This window comes from Drosophila bipectinata, chromosome XR (assembly GCF_030179905.1).
Source record: "Drosophila bipectinata strain 14024-0381.07 chromosome XR, DbipHiC1v2, whole genome shotgun sequence".
Taxonomy (NCBI): domain Eukaryota; kingdom Metazoa; phylum Arthropoda; class Insecta; order Diptera; family Drosophilidae; genus Drosophila; species Drosophila bipectinata.
This window is the reverse complement of record NC_091735.1, coordinates 8,810,393-8,832,896: the sequence shown is the minus strand read 5'-3', so window position 1 is coordinate 8,832,896 and position 22,504 is coordinate 8,810,393. Positions and strand designations below refer to the sequence as shown.

General features: G+C 34.8%; 2 protein-coding genes across 3 annotated transcripts; one reads left to right on the top strand and one right to left on the bottom strand.

The window, feature by feature from the left end:
- Nucleotides 1–3,957: 3,957 nt before the first annotated feature.
- LOC108130506 (vesicle transport protein GOT1B) lies at nucleotides 3,958–10,156 on the bottom strand. 2 transcript variants are annotated; one of them, XM_017249009.3, is made up of 6 exons: nucleotides 10,089–10,155; nucleotides 9,875–10,033; nucleotides 9,727–9,818; nucleotides 9,485–9,663; nucleotides 7,241–7,322; nucleotides 3,958–4,129 (listed from the first exon to the last, which is right to left on the bottom strand). In XM_017249009.3, exons 2-6 carry the CDS (start codon nucleotides 9,897–9,899, stop codon nucleotides 4,085–4,087), a joined length of 423 nt encoding a protein of 140 aa, XP_017104498.1. In that variant the 5' UTR covers nucleotides 9,900–10,033; nucleotides 10,089–10,155; the 3' UTR covers nucleotides 3,958–4,084. The 2 variants fall into 2 exon arrangements, with proteins under 2 accessions (XP_017104498.1, XP_017104586.1); XM_017249097.3 differs by lacking the exon at nucleotides 3,958–4,129 and adding an exon at nucleotides 6,688–7,164 and having other exon boundaries at nucleotides 10,089–10,156.
- On the top strand, nucleotides 6,429–7,118 carry UQCR-14 (Ubiquinol-cytochrome c reductase 14 kDa subunit). The gene is made up of 3 exons (XM_017249222.3): nucleotides 6,429–6,587; nucleotides 6,688–6,735; nucleotides 6,804–7,118. Exons 1-3 carry the CDS (start codon nucleotides 6,548–6,550, stop codon nucleotides 7,049–7,051), a joined length of 336 nt encoding a protein of 111 aa, XP_017104711.1. The 5' UTR covers nucleotides 6,429–6,547; the 3' UTR covers nucleotides 7,052–7,118.
- Nucleotides 10,157–22,504: the final 12,348 nt, after the last annotated feature.

Here is a 22,504-nt window from a genome sequence, read left to right as displayed (position 1 = left end):
CAACACAAAAACAAATTAACATTTTTTTGGGAATTACCAATTTAAGAAGATAAATCGAAGACTATTCTAAAATTGCAAAACATTGAATAAAATACTTGAAAAAAAAATCCAAAATAAATACAAAAGATTTAAAATTTAAAGAAGCATTCGAAAAATTAAAATTATTAATCAAAAGTGACCCAATTGTAGTCTATCCCGACTTTAAAAAGCAGTTTACACTTATTACAGATGCCAGCAACTATGCCTTGGGAGCGATTCTCATGCAGGATAAAAAAGTTATATGCTATGCAATTTGTACTTTAAAAACTCATGAACTTAACTATAGCACGATAGAACAAAAAAGAAAAGCTAACTTCGGGCAAAACCGAAGTTGATATACCCTTGCAGTTAAAACCGGATACATATCGCAAACATCGGATATAGTTGGCCGATCCTTATGAGAATATGAAAATATAACCCAATTTATTATATGTAATATAAAATCTAAAAAAAAGTCCCAAACTTCTATCTTCAAAAATACCAATGTTGGTATTTCTACCAAAACCCATTTCCCATCGTTCAGTTATATGGCAGCTATAAGATATAGTCAGCCGATCGTTATAAAATTTGGTAGGTCGGGTTAACTGACCAAAAATATAATCTGTACCAAGTTCCAGCTTTCTATCTTCAAAAACACGAAAGTTGCTTCATTTTCGATCGTTCAGATATATGGCAGCTATAGGATATAGTCGGCTGATTCTTATGAAATTTGGCATATCGTAATGTTTTGCCAAAAATAGTTTAATTTTGTCAAATTTGAACTCTCTAACTCTAAAAACACAAAAGTTATACCATTTACGATCAATCAGTTATATGGCAGCTATAGGATATAGTCGGCCGATCCGGGCCGTTCCGACTTATATACTGCGTGCAAAGGAAAGAAGGGTGTGTGCAAAGTTTCAATACGATAGCTTTAAAACTGAGAGACTAGTTCGCGTAGAAACAGACAGACAGACGGACAAAGGGACATGCTTATATCAACTCAGGAGGTGATCCTGATCAAGAATATGTATACTTTATAGGGTCGGAGATGTCTCCTTCACTGCGTTGCACACTTTTGACCAAAATTATAATACCCTCTGCAAGGGTATACAAATAATTGTTAGCTATTGTCTGGGGAATTGAACATTTTCATTACTGCTTGTATGGGAGAAGATTTATATTAATAATTAATATAATTTATATTAAACAATTTAAAAGAACCTAACTTAAAGTTTTAAAGGTGGAAAATTCAATTGAACGAACATGATTTCGGAATTGAATTTATAAAAGGGAAAGAAAACGCGTTAGCGGATGGACTAGTAGAATCTGCGATCATAACAAACTCCTAAATAGTCTCGAAATAAATCAAAGCTTTATTATAAACTTAAATGAAACCGATATATTTATGGGCGAGCTCATAAATCCGATACAGATCTAATAATCTTGTTTTTAATGGTTATGAAACCATTCACAGTGCTCAATAAGATTACTTAAACTATATACGAAATACAGAAAACCCTCTTAACATATACAAATTACAAATTGTACTGGAAAAAATAATATAAGGAATTAAGAACCATTAAAATCTTTTATAAAAAGAAAATAAGACATATTATACAAACAAATGGCAATAATTCAGATTTATTAGAGATAATGCGAGACATTCTACCTGAAAAAGGCTTAATACCCATCTTTTGTGAAGATATAAACCTAAAATTCCTACATAACCTACAACAAACCTACATAAACCTTTTGTGAAGACACGTACAATTCCAGGAATGCTATATACAATTTTTTGCTTACAACGTTAATATCAGGGACTGCAAATAAGACTTATGAGTTCAAAAAAATTGAACGACAAAAAAGCCTTTGTGGGGAGTGGGAAAAGGGCACATATACCATTTTTTAACGGTGAATCCAGAAAAACAATAAACTTTTATTTCAATTTCTATTGCTAAAATTGAAATATAACTCTTATTTTCAATTTTTATAATAATAATAAAGAATAAGAATTATTTTTCAATTTTTATAAAAAAAATAAAAATAAAAATTATGATTCAATTTTTATTAAAAAAATTTAAAATAAGTGTTACGATTCAATTTTTATTATAAAAATTGAAAATAAAAGTTGAATGTGAATAACTTCTGAACCGAGTGGACTATTAAAAAACCGCTTACATTTTTATGATCTGTGGCGCAGTACCTTTCAAATGATGTATCGAATGTCCTTAAAGGACATAATCAAGGATTCCTCAATTATTCAATTTATTTAGTTATATTTCTAGTGTGGGTCAACAGGGGTATATTGGGAATCAATGTCCAATACTATCGAGACCACCGCATTGAAGTAAAGACGCATGGCGTGATTGCGCTCCATGAAGCATGAAAATTGAAAATGTGCTGAACGAGTTTTTAATAAAAAAGGAGCAAGTCTACACTGTCACTTCAGACAATGGCAAGAATGTCATTAAAGCGATCGACTTCATGAACAAAGAATTGAATTCTGAATTTTGTGACGAGTTTGACGATGACGACCTTATGAAAGATATTCGCGTTCACTCTATATATTCGATTAGATGTGCCGCCTATTCCATGCAGTTAGCTGTTCATGACCTGCTAAAAGAGAGGAGTCGGAGATTCCTTGTCGATAGCGCACGATCCATAATAAAAACTTTGCGAACTCCGACTTATAGGTAAACAAATTAAATGCATAACATTACACTTAAAAATTACAATACTATTTTAAAATTATGGATACATCCCCCAACCTCTACTGGATGTGCCAACAAGGTGGATCTCAACGTACACTATGTTGAAATTTTTCTTCACATAATTCACATAATCGAGTCTTCCTTTTGTAATGAACACTGTTATTTATGGAATTATTAAGGAATCCTTGATTATGTCCTTTAAGGACATTCGATACATCATTTGAAAGGTACTGCGCCACAGATCATAAAAATGTAAGCGGTTTTTTAATAGTCCACTAGGTTCAGAAGTTATTCGCATTCAATTTTTATTTTCAATTTTTATAATAAAAATTGAATCGTAACACTTATTTTCAATTTTTTTAATAAAAATTGAATCATAATTTTTATTTTTATTTTTTTTATAAAAATTGAAAAATAATTCTTATTCTTAATTATTATTATAAAAATTGAAAATAAGAGTTACATTTCAATTTTTGTCATAAAAATCAACAAATAATTTTTTTTTTATAATTTTTATTTTAAAAATTATAACAATTACGGTCCCTGGTTAATATAAAGGTAATAAGATCAATTGCACTTCTTAAAGATATTACAGATAAGGAAAAAATTTTAAAAATAATCGACGAGGAACATTTAAGAAACAACCATAGGGGTATCAACGAAACTTTTTCAGAAATACGTAAATAATTGTCAAATATGCCACTTAGCCAAGTACGATCGAAACCCAATAAAATATAAGCTAAACATAACCGATACTCCTTCCCAACACAATGAAATAATCCACATGGATATCTGGTTTCCTATTCGAATATATCTGACCACCATCGATAAATTGACAAAGTATGCTACTGCACATTAAATATAGATCGTGGACATCTCTTTTGAAAGCGTTTAAAGATAGGATACAAAACTTAGCAAAGCCCAAACCGATTATAACAGACAAAGAATTTAATATAAACTGTATAAAACAGTTTCTGCTAGACAACAATATAAATATACATTATACGACCCCCTAAAAAACAGGAAACTCAGATATAGAAAGACTACACTTAACATTAAATAAACATATTCGATTGTTTAACGCAGATGATAAAAAAAAAAAAACAATTCAAAACCAAGCATATGAAGCAATTATCCACAATAATAAAAAATAAATAAATTAAAGTCTATGTAATATTTTTATTAAAATAATAAAAACATGGAGAGTAAAACAATATGGTGTATGTCAGTTTTGTTTTTTTTTTTTATTTTTATAGTGGCAAAACCTCAAATAAAAGTAAGTTACAAGAATTTAAATTGAATTTTTTACATACAAAAAAATGTTTTTTATTAAGTTAACCTTTTTAGACATATTATACCGTCGTTCGGTTTCCATCTCCACCAAGTTTTTGCACAATCTAAACAAATAAAGAAAAGTACGAGGTATATCTAATGATTCTTCTATTTAAATATACTAAATAAGAAATGGGTCAAGGTAGCCCACTTTATATATATAAGTTTGTAATATTTCAATTTTGAACGCAGAAAAATTTTTGTTGGAAAAATTTGATATCTTTTTTGATTATCGATAATCAAATTCAGTTCAATAAAATGTATTATATGCATTTATTATGATTTATTATTGCATTTTAAAATTATACTGAAAGTTTTGTTTATAAAAATGTAAATTGTTTTTAAATTTTTTAGGTTACCTACTTTTTATATTTTTTAATTATTATTGGTACTACTGCTGGTTCTAATCAGAGGTCTGTAGGAATACATTCTTATTGCCTCAGTCATAGAATACATCCTAATCAGTGTTGCCAGGTATTGAGCTCGCAAATAGGCTAGATTTTGGGTAAAAATAGGCTAGAATAGGCTATATAAATAAGCTATATATTCAAATCTAATAATATCTACCACATTAAAGTAATTTTCATGTTTTTATTATATTAAACACGTTAACAAACTTTCAATATCGTCGTTCTCCCCGTCATTCAAATAGCCTCCACGTCAGGCTATTTACAAATTTTATAGGCTATATCATTTAAAAATAGGCTAGATCTAGCCTGAAATAGGCTAAAATGGCAACACTGATCCTAATGTAATAGAATGGATGAATGCAAGAGACACAACCAATTGAGTGAGAGGGAGTGAGAATGTTTCGAATGGTTTTTAACACTGGTTAACACTGGAATGTTTTTTTTTCTTCTGTTGAGCAAAACGCTTCTTTTAATACATCTTTAATAATGAGAAAGTTGACCATAAGGTAAATTATAATGAAAGTTTTTTTTTCGCGAATGTGTGAAAAATTTTTTTATACCTATTGTTTTTAACCGTTATTATTTTCTTAGTGTTTTTTGTTTAGTTTTCTTGTGAGTTTTTTCAAATTAAATTATTTTACAATATTTTTTAGCGCCAAAATTGTATTGGAAAAATATTTATTAATATATGTATGTATATTGAAAATATTTTTACATTCTAAAATATGTAAAATAGATTATACAAAATAATAATGAATATTTCTGAAAAAAATTGCTTCCCCTTTTAAATTATTTTATTATCAGCGTCTGAAAATACTACATTTATCGATTTCATCCCCCCAATGTTGTGCGAGTGAGACCTACACAGTCGCACTTACTCATTCATTAATTTTCGTCTCAGCATTCTATCTCACTCAATTAATTTTCAAGGATGTACATGTGAATGTTGTTTTTGTAGCTATAGCATAGTATTGAGTTGACGAAAATCCGCTGTTGAAATTCTGATAGCGATTTTGCACTTTATTCAACTACCGAGCTAGTGTGACCAAAAAAATGAAAAAATAAGGTTATACTGAACAGCTGTTGTTTGTAAACAAAAAACAAATAAACAAAAATGAATTCAAAACGATTGGATATTGGTGTTTTGTTTATGTATTTCGCCGCTAAGGATCTGATTAAGAAATAGAAAACTGGGTCAAAATCAAAATCAAAATCAATCACAAATCATTTCAATGCCATTTTATGGCATTAAAATGCCCCTTGTGGGTCAAATCCCATATTATAGGCTTCGTCTTGACCGCAGAAATTAATTTTAATTTGTCCTGGCGCGTCGAAAATTTTTCGGGCCGACTATTTTTTTGTTTGGTCAATTGACCCTCCATGTCACACCTATAAAAATAAATTGAAATATTTATTTTAACACTCCGAGAGCAGCTGTTTATTTTTTTTGATCCGGCAACACGATTAAAATCAATAACAAAAATTTTCGTCAACTCAGTACCCGCAAAATCTAGAAGGCAAAAATTTCTTCTTCTTTCCTTTTTTACACCGTTTTTTTATATGGAGTTTGACAGCTGTCACTCGTTGGACAGCGGATTTTCGTCAACTCAGTACTATGCTTATTCATGCAGACCTCTAGTTCAAATGACCAAAATTTTGACCATTTCTCATCATAGTATCACAATTAAATGTTTTAACATTAAATAGTAGGAGAATATCGTTTAAAAATATTTTAAGACGGCAGGGTAATGTTCTCTTCATTGCATTTATAAAAATATAATGCATTTTGGTTATCGATAATTAAAAAAAAATCGATTTATACAAACGTTTAAAAAAAAAAAATTGTTCCACTTGGGATGGCGCTATCCAATTGGATTAAATATTATTGGTACAATTGTTTTCGGAAATATGCAATGAATGTGCGATTTGTTAACGATTATCAACCGATAATTTGAACCGATGTCTACCACCACTAAGTCTTAAGAGTACTGTCATCTCTAACAAAGTGTTGCTGTCATACCTAAATTGAATAGGCACGACCGATTTTCTTGAAATTTGAAACAATTAAATAATATGTCCAGTTATATTGCCAGAAAAGGACCGGCTATTTTCTGTGAGTATGATTTTGATAAAGAAAATTGACTTCTCCGGAAACTTAAAGGCATTAACACAACACGTTATCATAATGATTACGTAAAATGTTACTATTCCAGCAAACTTGGGAAAATGGGCTTACAACCTGTCTGGATTCAACCAATACGGTAAGATGATATTAAAACCAAAAATACATGTTTGAAAATTCTAACTTTGATTACCCTTGACTAATCAGGTCTTCTTCGCGATGATTGTCTATATGAGAATGAGGACGTGAAAGAGGCCGTGCGTCGATTGCCCCGCAAGCTGTATGACGAGCGCAATTACCGCATTATGCGTGCCCTGCATCTGTCGATGACCAAAACAATTCTACCGAAGGAGCAGTGGACCAAGTACGAGGAAGATGTTAAGTACTTGGAGCCCTATCTCAACGAGGTGGTAAAGGAACGCGAGGAGCGCGAGGACTGGAACAAAAACCATTAGATTTTCACACTAGCTGGACTTGTAAATGTTAAAATACATAGTGTAGATTAAACCAATTTGCAGTCAACTCGGTTTTTGCTTTGTCGTTGCGGGTAGATGCAGTTTCAAAAGGCCTTGGGGATGGATGAAATTTACTTTAAGAGTCGAATCATCACGTTCATCGCAAGCAAATCTAAACTAAGGACTTACCTTTTGCATAATTGGTATATTTAAGAGAGGTCCTAAAAGTGGCACCCTTCCAAGGAAGTTGATTGCAACAGGGAAAAACCCGCTGGAAGAAAACGTAATAGCTCTAAATATTAAATAGTAACTCTTTCGAGTGCAAGTATCGCTACTCTTTATGTTGGGTTCAAAACAATAAAAAACAAGAAAGAAAAGCTAACTTCGGGCGAAACCGAAGTTGATTTACCCTTGCAGTCAAAACCGGATAAATATCGCAAACATCGGATATAGTTGGCCGCTCCTTATGCGAATATCATAATAAAGCCAATTAATTACAATAAAATATCTAAAAAAAAATACTATGCTTCTGTCTTCAAAAATACCAAAGATGGTATTTCTACCAAATACCATATCCGATCGTTTAGTTATATGGCAGCTATAAGATATAGTCAGCCGATCGTTTTGGTAGGTCGGATTAACTGACCAAAACTAAAATCTGTACCAAGTTCCAGCTTTCTATCTTCAAAAACACAAAAGTTGGGTCACTTCAGTTATAAGGCAGCTATAGAATATAGTCGGCCGATCCTCATGAAAATTTGGATGTAGTATTATTCTGCTAAAAAAACCTCTCGTGTAAAATTTGAACTCTAACTTTCAAAACATCAAAGTTATACCACTTCCGATCAATCTGTTATATGGCAGCTATAGGATATAGTCGGCCGATCCCGGCCGTTCCGACTTATGTACTGCGTGCAAAGGAAAGAAGGATGTGTGCAAAGTTTCAAGACGATAGCTTTAAAACTGAGAGACTAGTTCGCGTAGAAACAGACAGACGGACTTGCTTATATCAACTCATGAGGTGATCCTGATCAAGAATATGTATACTTTATAGGGTCGGAGATGTCTCCTTCACTGCGTTGCACACTTTTGACCAAAATTATAATACCCTCTGCAAGGGTATACAAATAATTGTTAGCTATTGTCTGGGGAATTGAACATTTTCATTACTGCTTGTATGGGAGAAGATTTATATTAATAATTAATATAATTTATATTAAACAATTTAAAAGAACCTAACTTAAAGTTTTAAAGGTGGAAAATTCAATTGAACGAACATGATTTCGGAATTGAATTTATAAAAGGGAAAGAAAACGCGTTAGCGGATGGACTAGTAGAATCTGCGATCATAACAAACTCCTAAATAGTCTCGAAATAAATCAAAGCTTTATTATAAACTTAAATGAAACCGATATATTTATGGGCGAGCTCATAAATCCGATACAGATCTAATAATCTTGTTTTTAATGGTTATGAAACCATTCACAGTGCTCAATAAGATTACTTAAACTATATACGAAATACAGAAAACCCTCTTAACATATACAAATTACAAATTGTACTGGAAAAAATAATATAAGGAATTAAGAACCATTAAAATCTTTTATAAAAAGAAAATAAGACATATTATACAAACAAATGGCAATAATTCAGATTTATTAGAGATAATGCGAGACATTCTACCTGAAAAAGGCTTAATACCCATCTTTTGTGAAGATATAAACCTAAAATTCCTACATAACCTACAACAAACCTACATAAACCTTTTGTGAAGACACGTACAATTCCAGGAATGCTATATACAATTTTTTGCTTACAACGTTAATATAAAGGTAATAAGAACATTAATAGGAACATTTAAGAAACAACCATAGGGGTATCAACGTAACTTTTTCAGAAATACGTAAATAATTGTCAAATATGCCACTTAGCCAAGTACGATCGAAACCCAATAAAATATAAGCTAAACATAACCGATACTCCTTCCCAACACAATGAAATAATCCACATGGATATCTGGTTTCCTATTCGAATATATCTGACCACCATCGATAAATTGACAAAGTATGCTACTGCACATTAAATATAGATCGTGGACATCTCTTTTGAAAGCATTTAAAGATAGGATACAAAACTTAGCAAAGCCCAAACCGATTATAACAGACAACGAATTTAATATAAACTGTATAAAACAGTTTCTGCTAGACAACAATATAAATATACATTATACGACCCCCTAAAAAACAGGAAACTCAGATATAGAAAGACTACACTTAACATTAAATAAACATATTCGATTGTTTAACGCAGATGATAAAAAAAAGATACAATTCAAAACCAAAGTTATTTTTCTTGGACGAAATTTGAAATGAAAAATTTTTTTTTTCTAATTTAGAATGATTTAAGTAGAATATTAATAATGAAATTACGAACCTGAAAAGTGCAAAGAATCCGTAAGACTCAATAATCATACCGATTATAGGAAAACCTAACAGAACAATAATTATTCCTCCAAAGAACGCTGTGGTACCCTTCACTTTATGGCGTTGGAAGAAGAAGCGCAAAGTACGTTCAACGCCAATCACACAACCCAGACCCGATAGGAACAAAATCTACGGGAAAAGAAGAGTTGCAAATTTCATGTCCATACGCAGCCTGTGCAGTCGCATTAATACATTGCCAATAGCGAGAAGGCCCTTGTCAAAAAGCAATAGCATGCCGAAGAAAAGAAACGATATGCCAAATCCAGCCAGGCCGATGCCTATTTCTGTAAAGTAACATTGGGTGAGTGGTTATTTGGCTAAGCGAAGTTGGGCAACATACTCTGTAAATCAGTTATTTCAATCATTATGAACTTCAGTTTCTATTTTTTGTGTATTTTAGTACGCATAAATTCCACGTAAACACCCAACACAATTTAAAATCCCAATCAGCTGATTTGATGTCCATTCAAATGTTTCGAAACAAACAATTGTTGCAGGGCTGCAATGCAAAAAGTATTGGACACTGCTTCTGGATTTTATCCGATGTTTATCACCTTAACCTAATAGCAAGGCAGAAATATGAAATACACCCGGTGTTTAGTTTTAAAATTTTATAATTTGTTAACAATGACTGAAATGACAGGTAAAGAATAGAAAGTTTTCAGAAAATAGTATTTTATGGTTTGTTATAAACTTCTATAGGCTTCAATATATATTATGTATATACTTCAAAATTTGTCGTCATCTATCACAGCAATGGTGCCGATAGTACCAATAAAGAAGCTCAATCTCTCAAATTATTAAGATTCATGGTAATTTTATATTTTAAGATGTATTTTGATATATTTTTATTTGTATTTTGTATTTTTTTGTATTTTTACTCAAGAACTGAAATGTAACATACATACAAATGAAAACAAATTTTTTTCTTTCTTGTGTAAAAGAATTTTACTGGTTTCACTCAAATTTTTTTTATTTCAGTTCCACCATAGCTCAAATTTTTACAACCCAATTTAGTTTTTAATTAATTTTTTTTTTATTAAATAATGCATCCGATTTCAATTACAAACGACCAGTAATCGATACCGGGCCATCTTTTTGTTTTCTCGTTAGTGCTGAGATCAAAAAATGTTTTACGAGTAAAAACATGTATTCTTTTCCGAACATTTTAAGTAACGCACTACGGTCATACCGAAAATTCTTTTAAATTTGAATTAGAAAATTGGCAATAACGGACATAACTGATTTAAATAGATCTTCTATTATCAGATACGTTTTTTGTTGTTTTTGCATTTTTTTTTTTTGCTTAAAATATTAATGAAAAATTATTTTTATTCAAATTGGCAATGCCCTGTCATGAAATCGGGACCATGAGTTTTTACAGAAAGTTTCAGTTTCTGAAAGGATTTTTTCGCCACCCCGTACTCAGATAAAACAAGAAAGCAAAGCTAACTTCGGGCGGAGCCGAAGTTTATATACCCTTGCAGCTATAACCGGATATATATCGCAAACATCGGATATAGTTGGCCGATCCTTATGATTACATCATAATAAAACCAATTAATTACAATAAAGAATCTAAAAAAAAGTCCCAAGCTTCTATCTTCAAAAATTCGAAAGTTGATATTTCTACCAAATACCATTTCCGATCGTTCAGTTATATGTCAGCTATAAGATATAGTCAACCGATCGTTATGAAATTTGGTAGATCGGATTGACTGACCAAAAATAGAATGTGTACCAAGTGCCAGCTTTCTATCTTCAAAAACACGAATGTTGGGTCATTTCCGATCGTTCAGTTATATGGCAGCTATAGGATATAGTCGGCCGATCCTAATGAAATTTTGTAGGTCGGATTAACTGGCCAAAAATATAATCTGTACCAAGTTCCAGCTTTCTATCTTCAAAAACACGAAAGTTGGGTCATTTCCGATCGTTCAGTTATATGGCAGCTATAAGATATAGTCGGCCGATCCTTATGAAATTTGGCATGTCGTATTATTTTGCCAAAAATAGCTCTCATGTCAAATTTGAACTCTCTAACTCTAAAAACACCAAAGTTATACCATTTCCGATCAATCAGTTATATGGCAGCTATAGGATATAGTCGGCCGATCCCGGCCGTTCCGACTTATATACTGCGTGCAAAGGAAAGAAGGGTGTGTGCAAAGTTTCAAGACGATAGCTTTAAAACTGAGAGACTAGTTTGCGTAGAAACAGACAGACGGACAGACGGACAGACGGACAGACGGACATGCTCATATCAACTCAGGAGGTGATCCTGATCAAGAATATATATACTTTATAGGGTCGGAGATGTCTCCTTCACTGCGTTGCACACTTTTGGACAAAATTATAATACCCTCTGCAAGGGTATAAAAATACCAGAAAATTACATGGGGATGCCAACACGCACCAAAGAACGTTTTACAGGCCCCCAGCAAAAAATTAAAAATTTTAATATATCATCCCGTTTAAAAGGGTCAGTCATAGACTTGCAATTTACATCTAATTAAATTATTAGAAATTCGTCTTATCATTTCCGATTTATGAGACAAACCATATTTTAATGCCAATTCTTTTTGTCATTTCAGATTTATGGAACAAACCATATTTTGATGCCCAATTCATGGTCCCAATTATGCCAAATTGAACAAAAATCATTTTAAATTAATATTTTTATTTGTTAATTTTTTTTTTTCGTCTTATCATTTGAGATTTATGGGACAAACCATATTTTAATGCCAATTCTTTTTGTAATTTCAGATTTATGGAACAAAGCATATTTTGATGCCCAATTCATGGTCCCAATTATGCCAAATTGAACAAAAATCATTTTAAGTTTATATTTATACCCTTGCAGAGGGTATTATAATTTTGTCCAAAAGTGTGCAACGGAGTGAAGGAGACATCTCCGACCCTATGAAGTATATATATACTGGATCAGGATCACCTCCTGAGTTGATATGAGCATGTCCGTCTGTCTGTCCGTCTGTCTGTCTGTCCGTTTCTACGCGAACTAGTCTCTCAGTTTTAAAGCTATCGTCTTGAAACTTTGCACACACCCTTCTTTCCTTTGCACGCAGTATATAAGTCGGAACGGCCCGGATCGGCCGACTATATCCTATAGCTGCCATATAACTGATTGATCGGAAATGGTATAACTTTGGTGTTTTTAGAGTTAGAGAGTTCAAATTTGACACGAGCGCTATTTTTGGCAAAACATTACGACATGCCAAATTTCATAAGGATCGGCCGACTATATCCTATAGCTGCCATATAACTGAACGATCGGAAATGACCCAACTTTCGTGTTTTTGAAGATAGAAAGCTGAAACTTGGTACAGATTATATTTTTGGCCAATTGATCCAACCTACCAAATTTCATTAGGATCGGCCGACTATATCCTATAGCTGCCATATAACTGAACGATCGGAAATAGTATTTGGTAGAAATATCAACTTTCTTATTTTTGAAGATAGAAGCTTGGGACTTGTTTTATATTTTTTTTATTTTAGTTAATTGGTTTTATTATGATGTGTTCATAAGGATCGGCCAACTATATCCGATGTTTGCGATATATATCCGGTTTTAACTGCAAGGGTATATAAACTTCGGCTCCGCCCGAAGTTAGCTTTCCTTTCTTGTTTTAAAAAAATTTTGTTTTCGCGGTCCTTTAGAATTTTGGAAATGACTAGTGCATCAGCTACCATTCCTGTCTTCATCATAAAGCTTAGAGGCCCAGACGAGGCCTAAGTTTGAAGGACAGGAAGAAAATGTTATACAGTAGAGACCATTGTAGTTCCAACATAAGACCCTGAATGGGTCGTGCTGTGTATATGTCAAACTACAATGACTAAGGAATAGAAAACTTGAGTTTCTAGTCCTTCTATAAGGAATGTTACAATTTAAGCATGTTAGTAAATGCTGTTTATCTACATACATCCTCATTAATGAGGTTATGCAGAATAACTACACCGAGCATTGTCCTACGATTTGTTAAGCTAGGTAAGTTATAAGTAAGAGTCTCCTATTATACACTCCTACCCAAAATTATACGACACCTTTAAATTTTTTGTTTCGGCGCTCGTAGCAGAATGCGAAATCGAAAACGATCAAAACAAAGTATGAGGGATAATAGCACAATGTTTAATGCACAGAATGAGATATTTTTGCTTCTTCCGTTTTCGAGTAACGATAAAAAAAGGACACACGCTTCAATTTTAGCTACGCTGCACGTGTATCTAAATTATACGACACACTTAGATTTTTGCTGTTGGCGCGAAAGATTTGGTGCCAATTTGTTTTTTTTAAAGTTCTGCTAAGTATTTAATTAGTTTTTAATAAAATGCCGCATGGTTGCTTATTAAGAGAAGAAGAAAAGGGACGAATAAGAGCTTACAACGATGCCGGATTCAATATTAGCAAAATATCGCGGATTATGGGTCAAACACGCTGTGTTATCACTAAATTTTTAAACGGCGCGGATGGACGTGGTCTTAAACGTAGCTCCGACAGAAAACCCAAGCTTTTCGATCGTGATAAACGAAGCATATTGAAAAAAGTAAGCAATTCTTTTCTATCATGCGCCTCAATTGCAGCGTCCTGCAGTCTTCCTGTACCTCGGATGACTATCTGGCGAACTTTTCAAGCCTCGGAATTTATTGTAAGGTAAGTTTTAAAAAAGGCTCCATTCCTAAAGCCCCAACACAAAGAAGCACGCCTTCAGTTTGCTGAAAAAAATTTGGAAACCAACTGGGCCTCAGTATGGAATTTCAACTCCATTTTGTTTATACGAATTTAATCAACATTTCTCACTTAGATAATTTTTTCTGATGAGAAAAAATTTAATCTTGATGGCCCAGATGGGTTTCGTCATTATTGGCTAGATTTGCGTAAGGATCCCCTCATGTTTTCAAGGCGCAATTTCGGAGGTGGATCCGCAATGGTTTCGGAAGCCTTTCATGCATCTGGAACGCTTAATCTGTGCTTTACGAGCTCTCGCATGAATAGCACAGACTACAAAAAAGTAGTAGAGGATCGTCTTCTGCCATTTTTGAACCAAAATGTGGAAAGAAAATATGTTTTTATGCAGGATAATGCATCAATCCATAAAAGCAAAGAAACCCAACGATTTTTAAACGAGCATTCCGTGAAGGTTTTGGATTGGCCAGCTTGCTCTCCGGACCTTAATCATATAGAGACCCTATGGGGTATTCTAGCCAGACGAGTTTACGCCAACAACACTAAATTTGACACCGTCAATAGTCTTAAACAGGAAATTTTGGCACAATGGGCCCTCCTAGACCAAAATATGCTAAAAACATTAATAATAACAATGACTAAAAGAATGTTTGAGGTTGGAAAAGCTCAAGGAGGTGTTATTAACTATTAATCTTTCATAAATAATCAAAAATAAAATAAAATATTCATTGTATCTATAAATATTGAAATGTGTCGTATAATTTTGATACACGTGCAGCGTAGCTAAAATTGAAGCGTGTGTCCATTTTTTATCGTTACTCGAAAACGGGAGATGCAAAAAAAGTCAAAAATATCTCATTCTGTGCATTAAACATTGTGCTATCATCCCTCATACTTTGTTTTGATCGTTTTCGATTTCGCATTCTGCTACGAGCGCCGAAACAAAAAATTTAAAGGTGTATAATTTTGGGCAGGAGTGTAATATGGAAGGAAAAGTGAAAAAGTTAAGAAATTCTTTTGTACGGATTCTATGCGGTCCTGATGTACTCCATATTGGGGACTCCAGACATATGAACCGTACTCCAGTATCGGACGGACCGAAGAAATAAATAAGGTTATGTAGGGGTCGTTAAGTTCTTTTGACCGCCTTTTAATGAAACCAAGGACTCCTTTAGCCTTATTAACCATTGCGGAAATATGTTTTGCAAATTTACGTTTCGAGTCTAAAAGGACACCGAGAACATTAACCTAAGTTAATTTCTCTAAGGCAATCCCATAAAGAGTATACGTAGCCTGCAGAGGGAAAATATGATAAAAAGACATAAGCTTGCATTTTGAAATAATTCGAAGTATTAAATAATTAGCACCATTTTTGAAAGTTATCAAGGTCAGACTGAAGACTGCATTGGGCGATGGATTTGTACTGAAGACTAAGCTTTACATGATCTGCATACATTAGAACTAGAAAGTTCGTTAAAGCAGGGGGCAAGTCATTAATAAAAAGAGTAGATAATAGCGGTCCGAGATGACTTCGTTGAGGGATGTAGTAGATGTAACACGGACCAAACGGGAATGTACATTTTTGAATAAGACTCTTTGTGTTCTTCCATCTAAGTAGCTGGAGATCTACATTAAGAGTTTTGATCTTTAAAATCCCAGCATCCCAGAGTTTGAAAAATCCCAGCATATTCAGTTAACTCAACAAGAGTGAGTGATTAACTGAATCAAACGCTTTGTTAAGGTCTGTGTAAATAACATGAGTTTGAAATCCCTTTCGAAAGCCATCTATATCAAAGGATGTCAACTCCAGTAAATTTGTGGTGGTGGAGCGACACTTGGAGAGATGATGGAGAGCAAAGGCGTTGCAAATGAGGGGTAATTAATTTTTCAAATAACTTTGGAATTGCTGACAATTTTCCCTTTTTTATGTGGGGGAATTATGAAAGATTCCTTCCACTTAAGGGGAAAAATCGAGGTTTCCAAAGAAATGTCTTAGAAGAGGTTTGCAAAGAGCCCTGGCACAGCCTATTTTAGCACACAGCCTGGTACTCCATCGGGGCCTGGCGAATAAATGGGCTTGCCCCTCAGAAGATCAGATAATAGGCTAGTCTCGGAGAAAAACGGACAGAAAATAAGATTTGCTGATTGAATGTTGTATGCGTATGGCTGATCTGTTAATTTAGGCGGGGAATGAGTTGTTTGGAAAAATTCTTCGAGTAGATCGGCAATGGCCTGATCCGGGGTCGCTGAGGAATTTTCAAACGTAAGCAGTGGTGATAAAGATACGTGTTTACGCTTAGTCTTTACAAAGTTATAAAACTGCTTTGGATCCTGAGTAATTGTATCCGGCAGCGGTGAATAAAATTTCTGTAACATTCAGCGTTATGCACGGTAAAATTTGATCGAGCTAGTAGATATCGTGAAAAATCTATACTACTGCAGGTTTTTTTTATATTTAAGTAAGAGCTTATTTTACAGTAAAATTTTTCTAAGGTGACATTATGATCGGTGCATGACCGAATATCGTACCAATCATATGTATCGATAAGGCAACTAAGTTTGTGAAAATCAGCTTTACGGAAGCAGTGAATCTTATTTGCCACATATGAAGACATCTGATCGATAAGTGGGGTGATATGGATCCTCTGGTGTTGAAAGTAGGAAAGCTCTGGAGAGAGTGGTACCATCAGGATCAGATACAAAACATAAGTCTAAAAGCCGACCTAACGAATTTTTAACATGGTTAATTTGACCTAGGGACATGCACCCAAATAGGTTCAAAATCCACATAGGACTTCTATCCGTTTTTTTCAACATTTTCAATGTTTAAATTCAAATTCAAATCAATTTTAGAAGGGACTTGAAAATATTCGTTACACTTTGCACGTGGCCGGAATCGGCCGACTATATCCTATAGGTGCCGTATAACTGATTGATCGAAAATGATAAAACTTTGGTGTTTTTAGAGTTAGAGAGTTCAAATTTTACATGAGAGCTATTTTTGGCACATGCAAAATTTCGTAAGGATCGGCCAACTATATCCCATAGCTGCCACATAACTGAACGATCGGCCGATCCCGGTCGTTCCGACTTATATACTGCGTGCAAAGGAAAGAAGGGTGTGTGCAAAGTTTCAAGTAGATAGGTTTAAAACTGAGAGACTAGTTTGCGTAGAAACAGACAGACGGACATGATAATATCAACTCAAGAGGTGATCCTGATCAAGAATACATCAAGAATATACTTTACAGGGTCGGAGATGTCTCCTTCACTGCGTTGCACACTTTTGATCAAAATTATAATACCCTCTGCAAGGGTATAGTAAAACTTTACGCAAAATATAAGATGTTAAAAAATATGCTATCGCTTAGCTGCAAGATGGAAAAATTACCAATAAAATTCAAAGGTATTACAAACAGGTTGCAGATCTTGTGGTTTCTGAAGGGGGAAACACATGTTTGTTAATTCAGGCAGCTAGCATGGCCGCACGAAAACAGGGTAAACAAAATATTAGTCCATTTTATAATAATTTTAAGTTAGAGTTCATATATTTCATTTTTTTAATTAAATTGTTTTGTCTTACCCGATTTTATTTTATTCAAAAGAGAATAGGGGGCGTTGTCACACCCATTTTTTATACCCTTGCACAGGGTATTATAATTTTGGTTCAGACAATTTTGAAGACGTCTTCGACACTATGAAGTATATATATTCTTGATCTGGATCACCTCTTGAGTCGATATGTCCATTTCCGTCTGTCCGTATGAACGCTTGCATGTCATAGACTTTAAAATATAGAGCTACAGGATTTGTGCTGGGGACTCCTAAAATGCCCCCGCCCCCACCAATAGCAATTTTCTGTAGCGCCAGTTCTTTTGATTCCAAATTACTTCTATAGTTAATATATTTGAAAAACAAATTTCATCCAAATCGGCCGATTTTTGGAAGAGATATACCCATACATACATGTGTATACATTTTCCCACACAAACGGGCTAAAATTTTGAACGCGTGGATATCGAAGACTATCAAAAATAGAACTATCTGATTTGGAACTTGAACTCGTATTGTATCCGCGATCAAGTTTGTGCCACGCAAAATTTTGACGCCCCCCAAACATAGTGTTCGTGAATTTTTTTGTACAATTTATTGATGCCAACTGTTCCAATGGCTAATCTACACCTACAAATTAAAAAATCAGCCAAGTCGGATAATTTGTAAAAAAGTTATAAACTTTTCAGTCTGCTTCCCTACTAAATCGGCTGTATGGCTGTAGGTGTATGGTTAGGGCTTTGCCCAAGCGCAAAAGTGTGCAACAAAATTTGTGGCTGAGAATCCGTGCTGTTAAAGTTGAAACTATAAACTTTACAGTATAAAGGATTTACAGCTGTGTTCATTTAATAGCAATGGAAAAAAAAACGTTTTTTTGTTGATTTTTCGAAAATTTACTAGATTTTTTAATATAGTTCTAGTTAAATGAAATACCCTCAGTATTTCTGAGGCAATACCCTCAGGTATTACTAGTAATACCATTAACCCTCAGTGCTGGAAACGTCAAACTTTCTTTCGCCATTCGTTGCCTTCATCAGGAATACTGGCACTCAATGTGGTCCATCCGGCACTCCAATTCATTGATATGATTTTCACGCATTAATATAAGTAGCCGTGTCGACCACTATAATGCACTAGTTTAAACTTATGGTATTAATTCTCAGGTAAACATTTTTGTTGCACACTTTTGCGCTTGGGCAACACAAAAAAAAAAACCTACGGCTATACTACCCATTCAGTAGGGAAGCAGACTAAAAAGTGTCTAGCTCCTATAAAAATTATACGATTTGGCTGATTTTTTATCTGCAGGTACAGATTAGCCATTGGAACAGTTTGACATCAAAACATAAACGAACTGGCGCTACAATGCGATTTCTGTTTTTGGGGCGGGAAAATTTTGACACAAACTTGATCTGCGCGAATATCATACGAGTTCAAGTTCCAATACAGATTTTTCTATCTCTCATATTCTTCGAGATCTACGAGATCAAAATTTTAACCCGTTTGTATGGGAAATGGTATATATCGGTATAAATCAGAGGTCGGCACGGCCCTATCTCGGGGGCATAGGAAATTTCTCTGCCCGAGCTCTGCCACACACACACAGTATACATGTGTGAAACGTCATGCTCACAGCCCACTTTCTGCTATTCGTTACTAACACTAATGCGGTAAAATCATATCAATGTATTGGGGTGCCGACCACTGGTATAAATACAGGCTGATTTTGGCCGCACCGCCCGGTATAGGAAACCGGGGTCAACGCCCCGGTGCCTAAAGAGAAATGCTCGGCGTTGAACGCGGCCTATAAAGAAATGCCACATGGGTGCTTCTACGGGAAACTAAAAAAGTCCAGCCACAGCGCTGCCGCCACACTGACATTATGGCACGCACAAATTATTTTAAAAGATCTCCCATTTGCTTTCATTTTCCCTTACGTTACCTTTGGATTGCCTTTAAAAAATTGGTTTCATTGATCAAAATGTTCTCAGAAATTGGGTTGGAAGAAGTTTTACCCATAGAAAGGTAGGGAGAAAGGTTTCTCCATTGGTAGGGAAGTAAATATTTTCATTTGTTTAAGAAGTGTTACTGGAAAATTTTACGCGCTTATATTAATGATAGCTAGTTCTTAACAGTTCTTAAACAAATATTAATCTACGCTTCCCTATCTTTTTTTTTTTTTTTTTTTATCAATCAATCAATAGTTATATTTAAAATCTGTCCGAAGTTATGGACAATAATTAAATTGTATAATGGGACCTTAACTTAATGAAATATTGAAACTATTAACAGTAACTATTGAAACTAATTTTAACAGTAACCTTAGCGATAGAATTCAAGTTAATTATTGTCGGGCCCTTTAGTGGGCCTTGTTAGTTTTACAACTGGGTCCGTTTCAGCCTCCTTGTGGTGTAGCTGTTGTCCAGAAGATTGATGGCTTCAGGGTTAGGATGTCGGTCCAGCCTTCGGTCCCTATCTATGAAGAATACTTGTTCCTCCCAATTTATTTATTATACCCTTGCAGAGGGTATTATAATTTTGACAAATGCAGTGAAGGAGACATCTCCGACCCTATAAAGTATATATATTCTTGATCAGGATCACCTCCTGAGTTGATATGAGCATGTCCGTCTGTCTGTCTGCTTCTAAGCGAACTAGTCTCTCAGTTTTAAAGCACACACCCTTCTTTCCTTTGCACGCAGTATATAAGTCGGAACGTCCGGGATCGGCCGACTATATCCTATAGCTGCCATATAACTGATTGATCGGAAATGGTATAACTTTGGTGGTTTTAGAGCAGTGGTCGGCACCCCAATACATTGATATGATTTTACCGCATTAGTGTTAGTAACGAATAGCAGAAAGTAGGCTGTGAGCATGACGTTTCACACATTTATACTGTGTGTGTGTGGCAAAGCTCGGGCAGAGAAATTTCCTATGCCCCCGAGATAGGGCCGTGCCGACCTCTGTTTTAGAGTTAGAGAGTTCAAATTTTACGAGACACAAGAAATTACACGAGAGCTATTTTTGAGAAAATAATACGACATGCCAAATTTCATAAGGATCGGCCGACTATATCCTATAGCTTCCATTTAACTGAACGATCGGAAATGACCCAATATTTTTTTTGTAGGACGATCTTGAGTTTATGATCCAGTAAAGGCTGCTAGCTTTTAGTTTCAGGTGCATCTTCCTGCATTAGATGTTAGCTTAAGCTTAAGGATTAGCTTAAGGGATCTGCATACCGTTAAGTGAAAGCGGAGGGCATGTTTGACTATTAGGAGTAAACGTTACATGTTTACACTTTTGTTGGTTTATTTTAACGCGCCAGTCGGAAAGCCACCTTTCCCCTACTCTTAGATGATTAGCGAGTTGGTTTGTTGCTTGGGTTGGGGATCTGGAGCGACTGAGGATAGCGATATCCCCGGCGAACGTTAACATTGTTAGTAGTTTATTCCTAGGGATATCCGCAGTATACAAAACATATAGACAAGGGCCGAGTGCGCTTCCTTGTGAAACTTCAGCCTAGATGATGTAGTCACCCAGCTATTTCGGGTAGCTGCGTTGCATCTCACTGAGAGAATTGTAGAGGTACGACTCCACTAGGTTGTGGTGCAGTTGGTAGAGGGGTAGCTTCTGGCTGAATTAGTGGCACAATTTGACTGAAAGACACTTTGGAGATGTGAAACGAATGTTTTAGCTGTTTTTTCGTCGCTGCGAGTCAGCATCCCGCGAAGTTTCTTATCGGCGTGGTCGTTTCTATTGGGGCGCTAAGATTTTGTGGGCCTTCCACAGGGGATACTTTGTACTTTTTGGCGAAAGATTCTGGATGTTCCTTAGCTGTGAGTTTTCTTCCTGTTGGTGAAGAGCCTGGTCGAGTGATCGGGTTTCTTCCGTTACTTTGAAGCTGGTGATCTGCTGTTTTGCCAATCATGACGCCTCTTTTCTCGCACGAGCTGTTCGATTTGTTCGAAAATCAATGAGGTCTGGGAGCTTCAGTATGTAGATAATGGAATTGTACAATTGCCTTCCTTTGGGAGTCACTAGACGTCATCCCAAGTTCTAAAACTATAGAATTTGTATTGATGTGGCCTGCAAAAAGTTTGTGGCAAACCTTTTGTGAAAATGGTTTTTAATGCGTTCTCTGATTAGAACTCCGATTCCGACGTGGGCTTACGACTATTCAAATCCTTGTACACCATACATCCTCTATAGGTTTCGATATGGTTGCCTCCGCAGTTATCTTCATGGTACTGTCCTTGTTTGTAGTGTAGTCCCCGCAGACTACACAGACTGCCCGAAGTGTGCAGTATGACCTATCTTGGCCATACTCTTGGCAATTAGTGCATTGCACTGGATCGTTGCGTTAATTGATTGTCGATGCAAAAGTGATTCTCCGATGCAAAAGGTATTGTAGCTTTTTAAAATTGGGTGAACTTCTTTCTTCTTTAACGACCTAATTTCTGGCTCGACATTGAAAAAGGGTTGTGGCATTTCGTCTTTACAATGTTTGATTACAATTTTAATAACATTCTTGGCTGCGAAGCCCTTTTCTTTAAGAGCGTGTAGTACTTTTTCCTAGCATATGGATACGATTCGGAATTGCTCTTCAGTCTTTGTTTGCACCTTTTTTACATGGATGTTCCCTTTGATAAGCGGGACAACATGAAAGTTGTTACCGTTCCCGATTAACGCCACAATTTGGTTGACCAG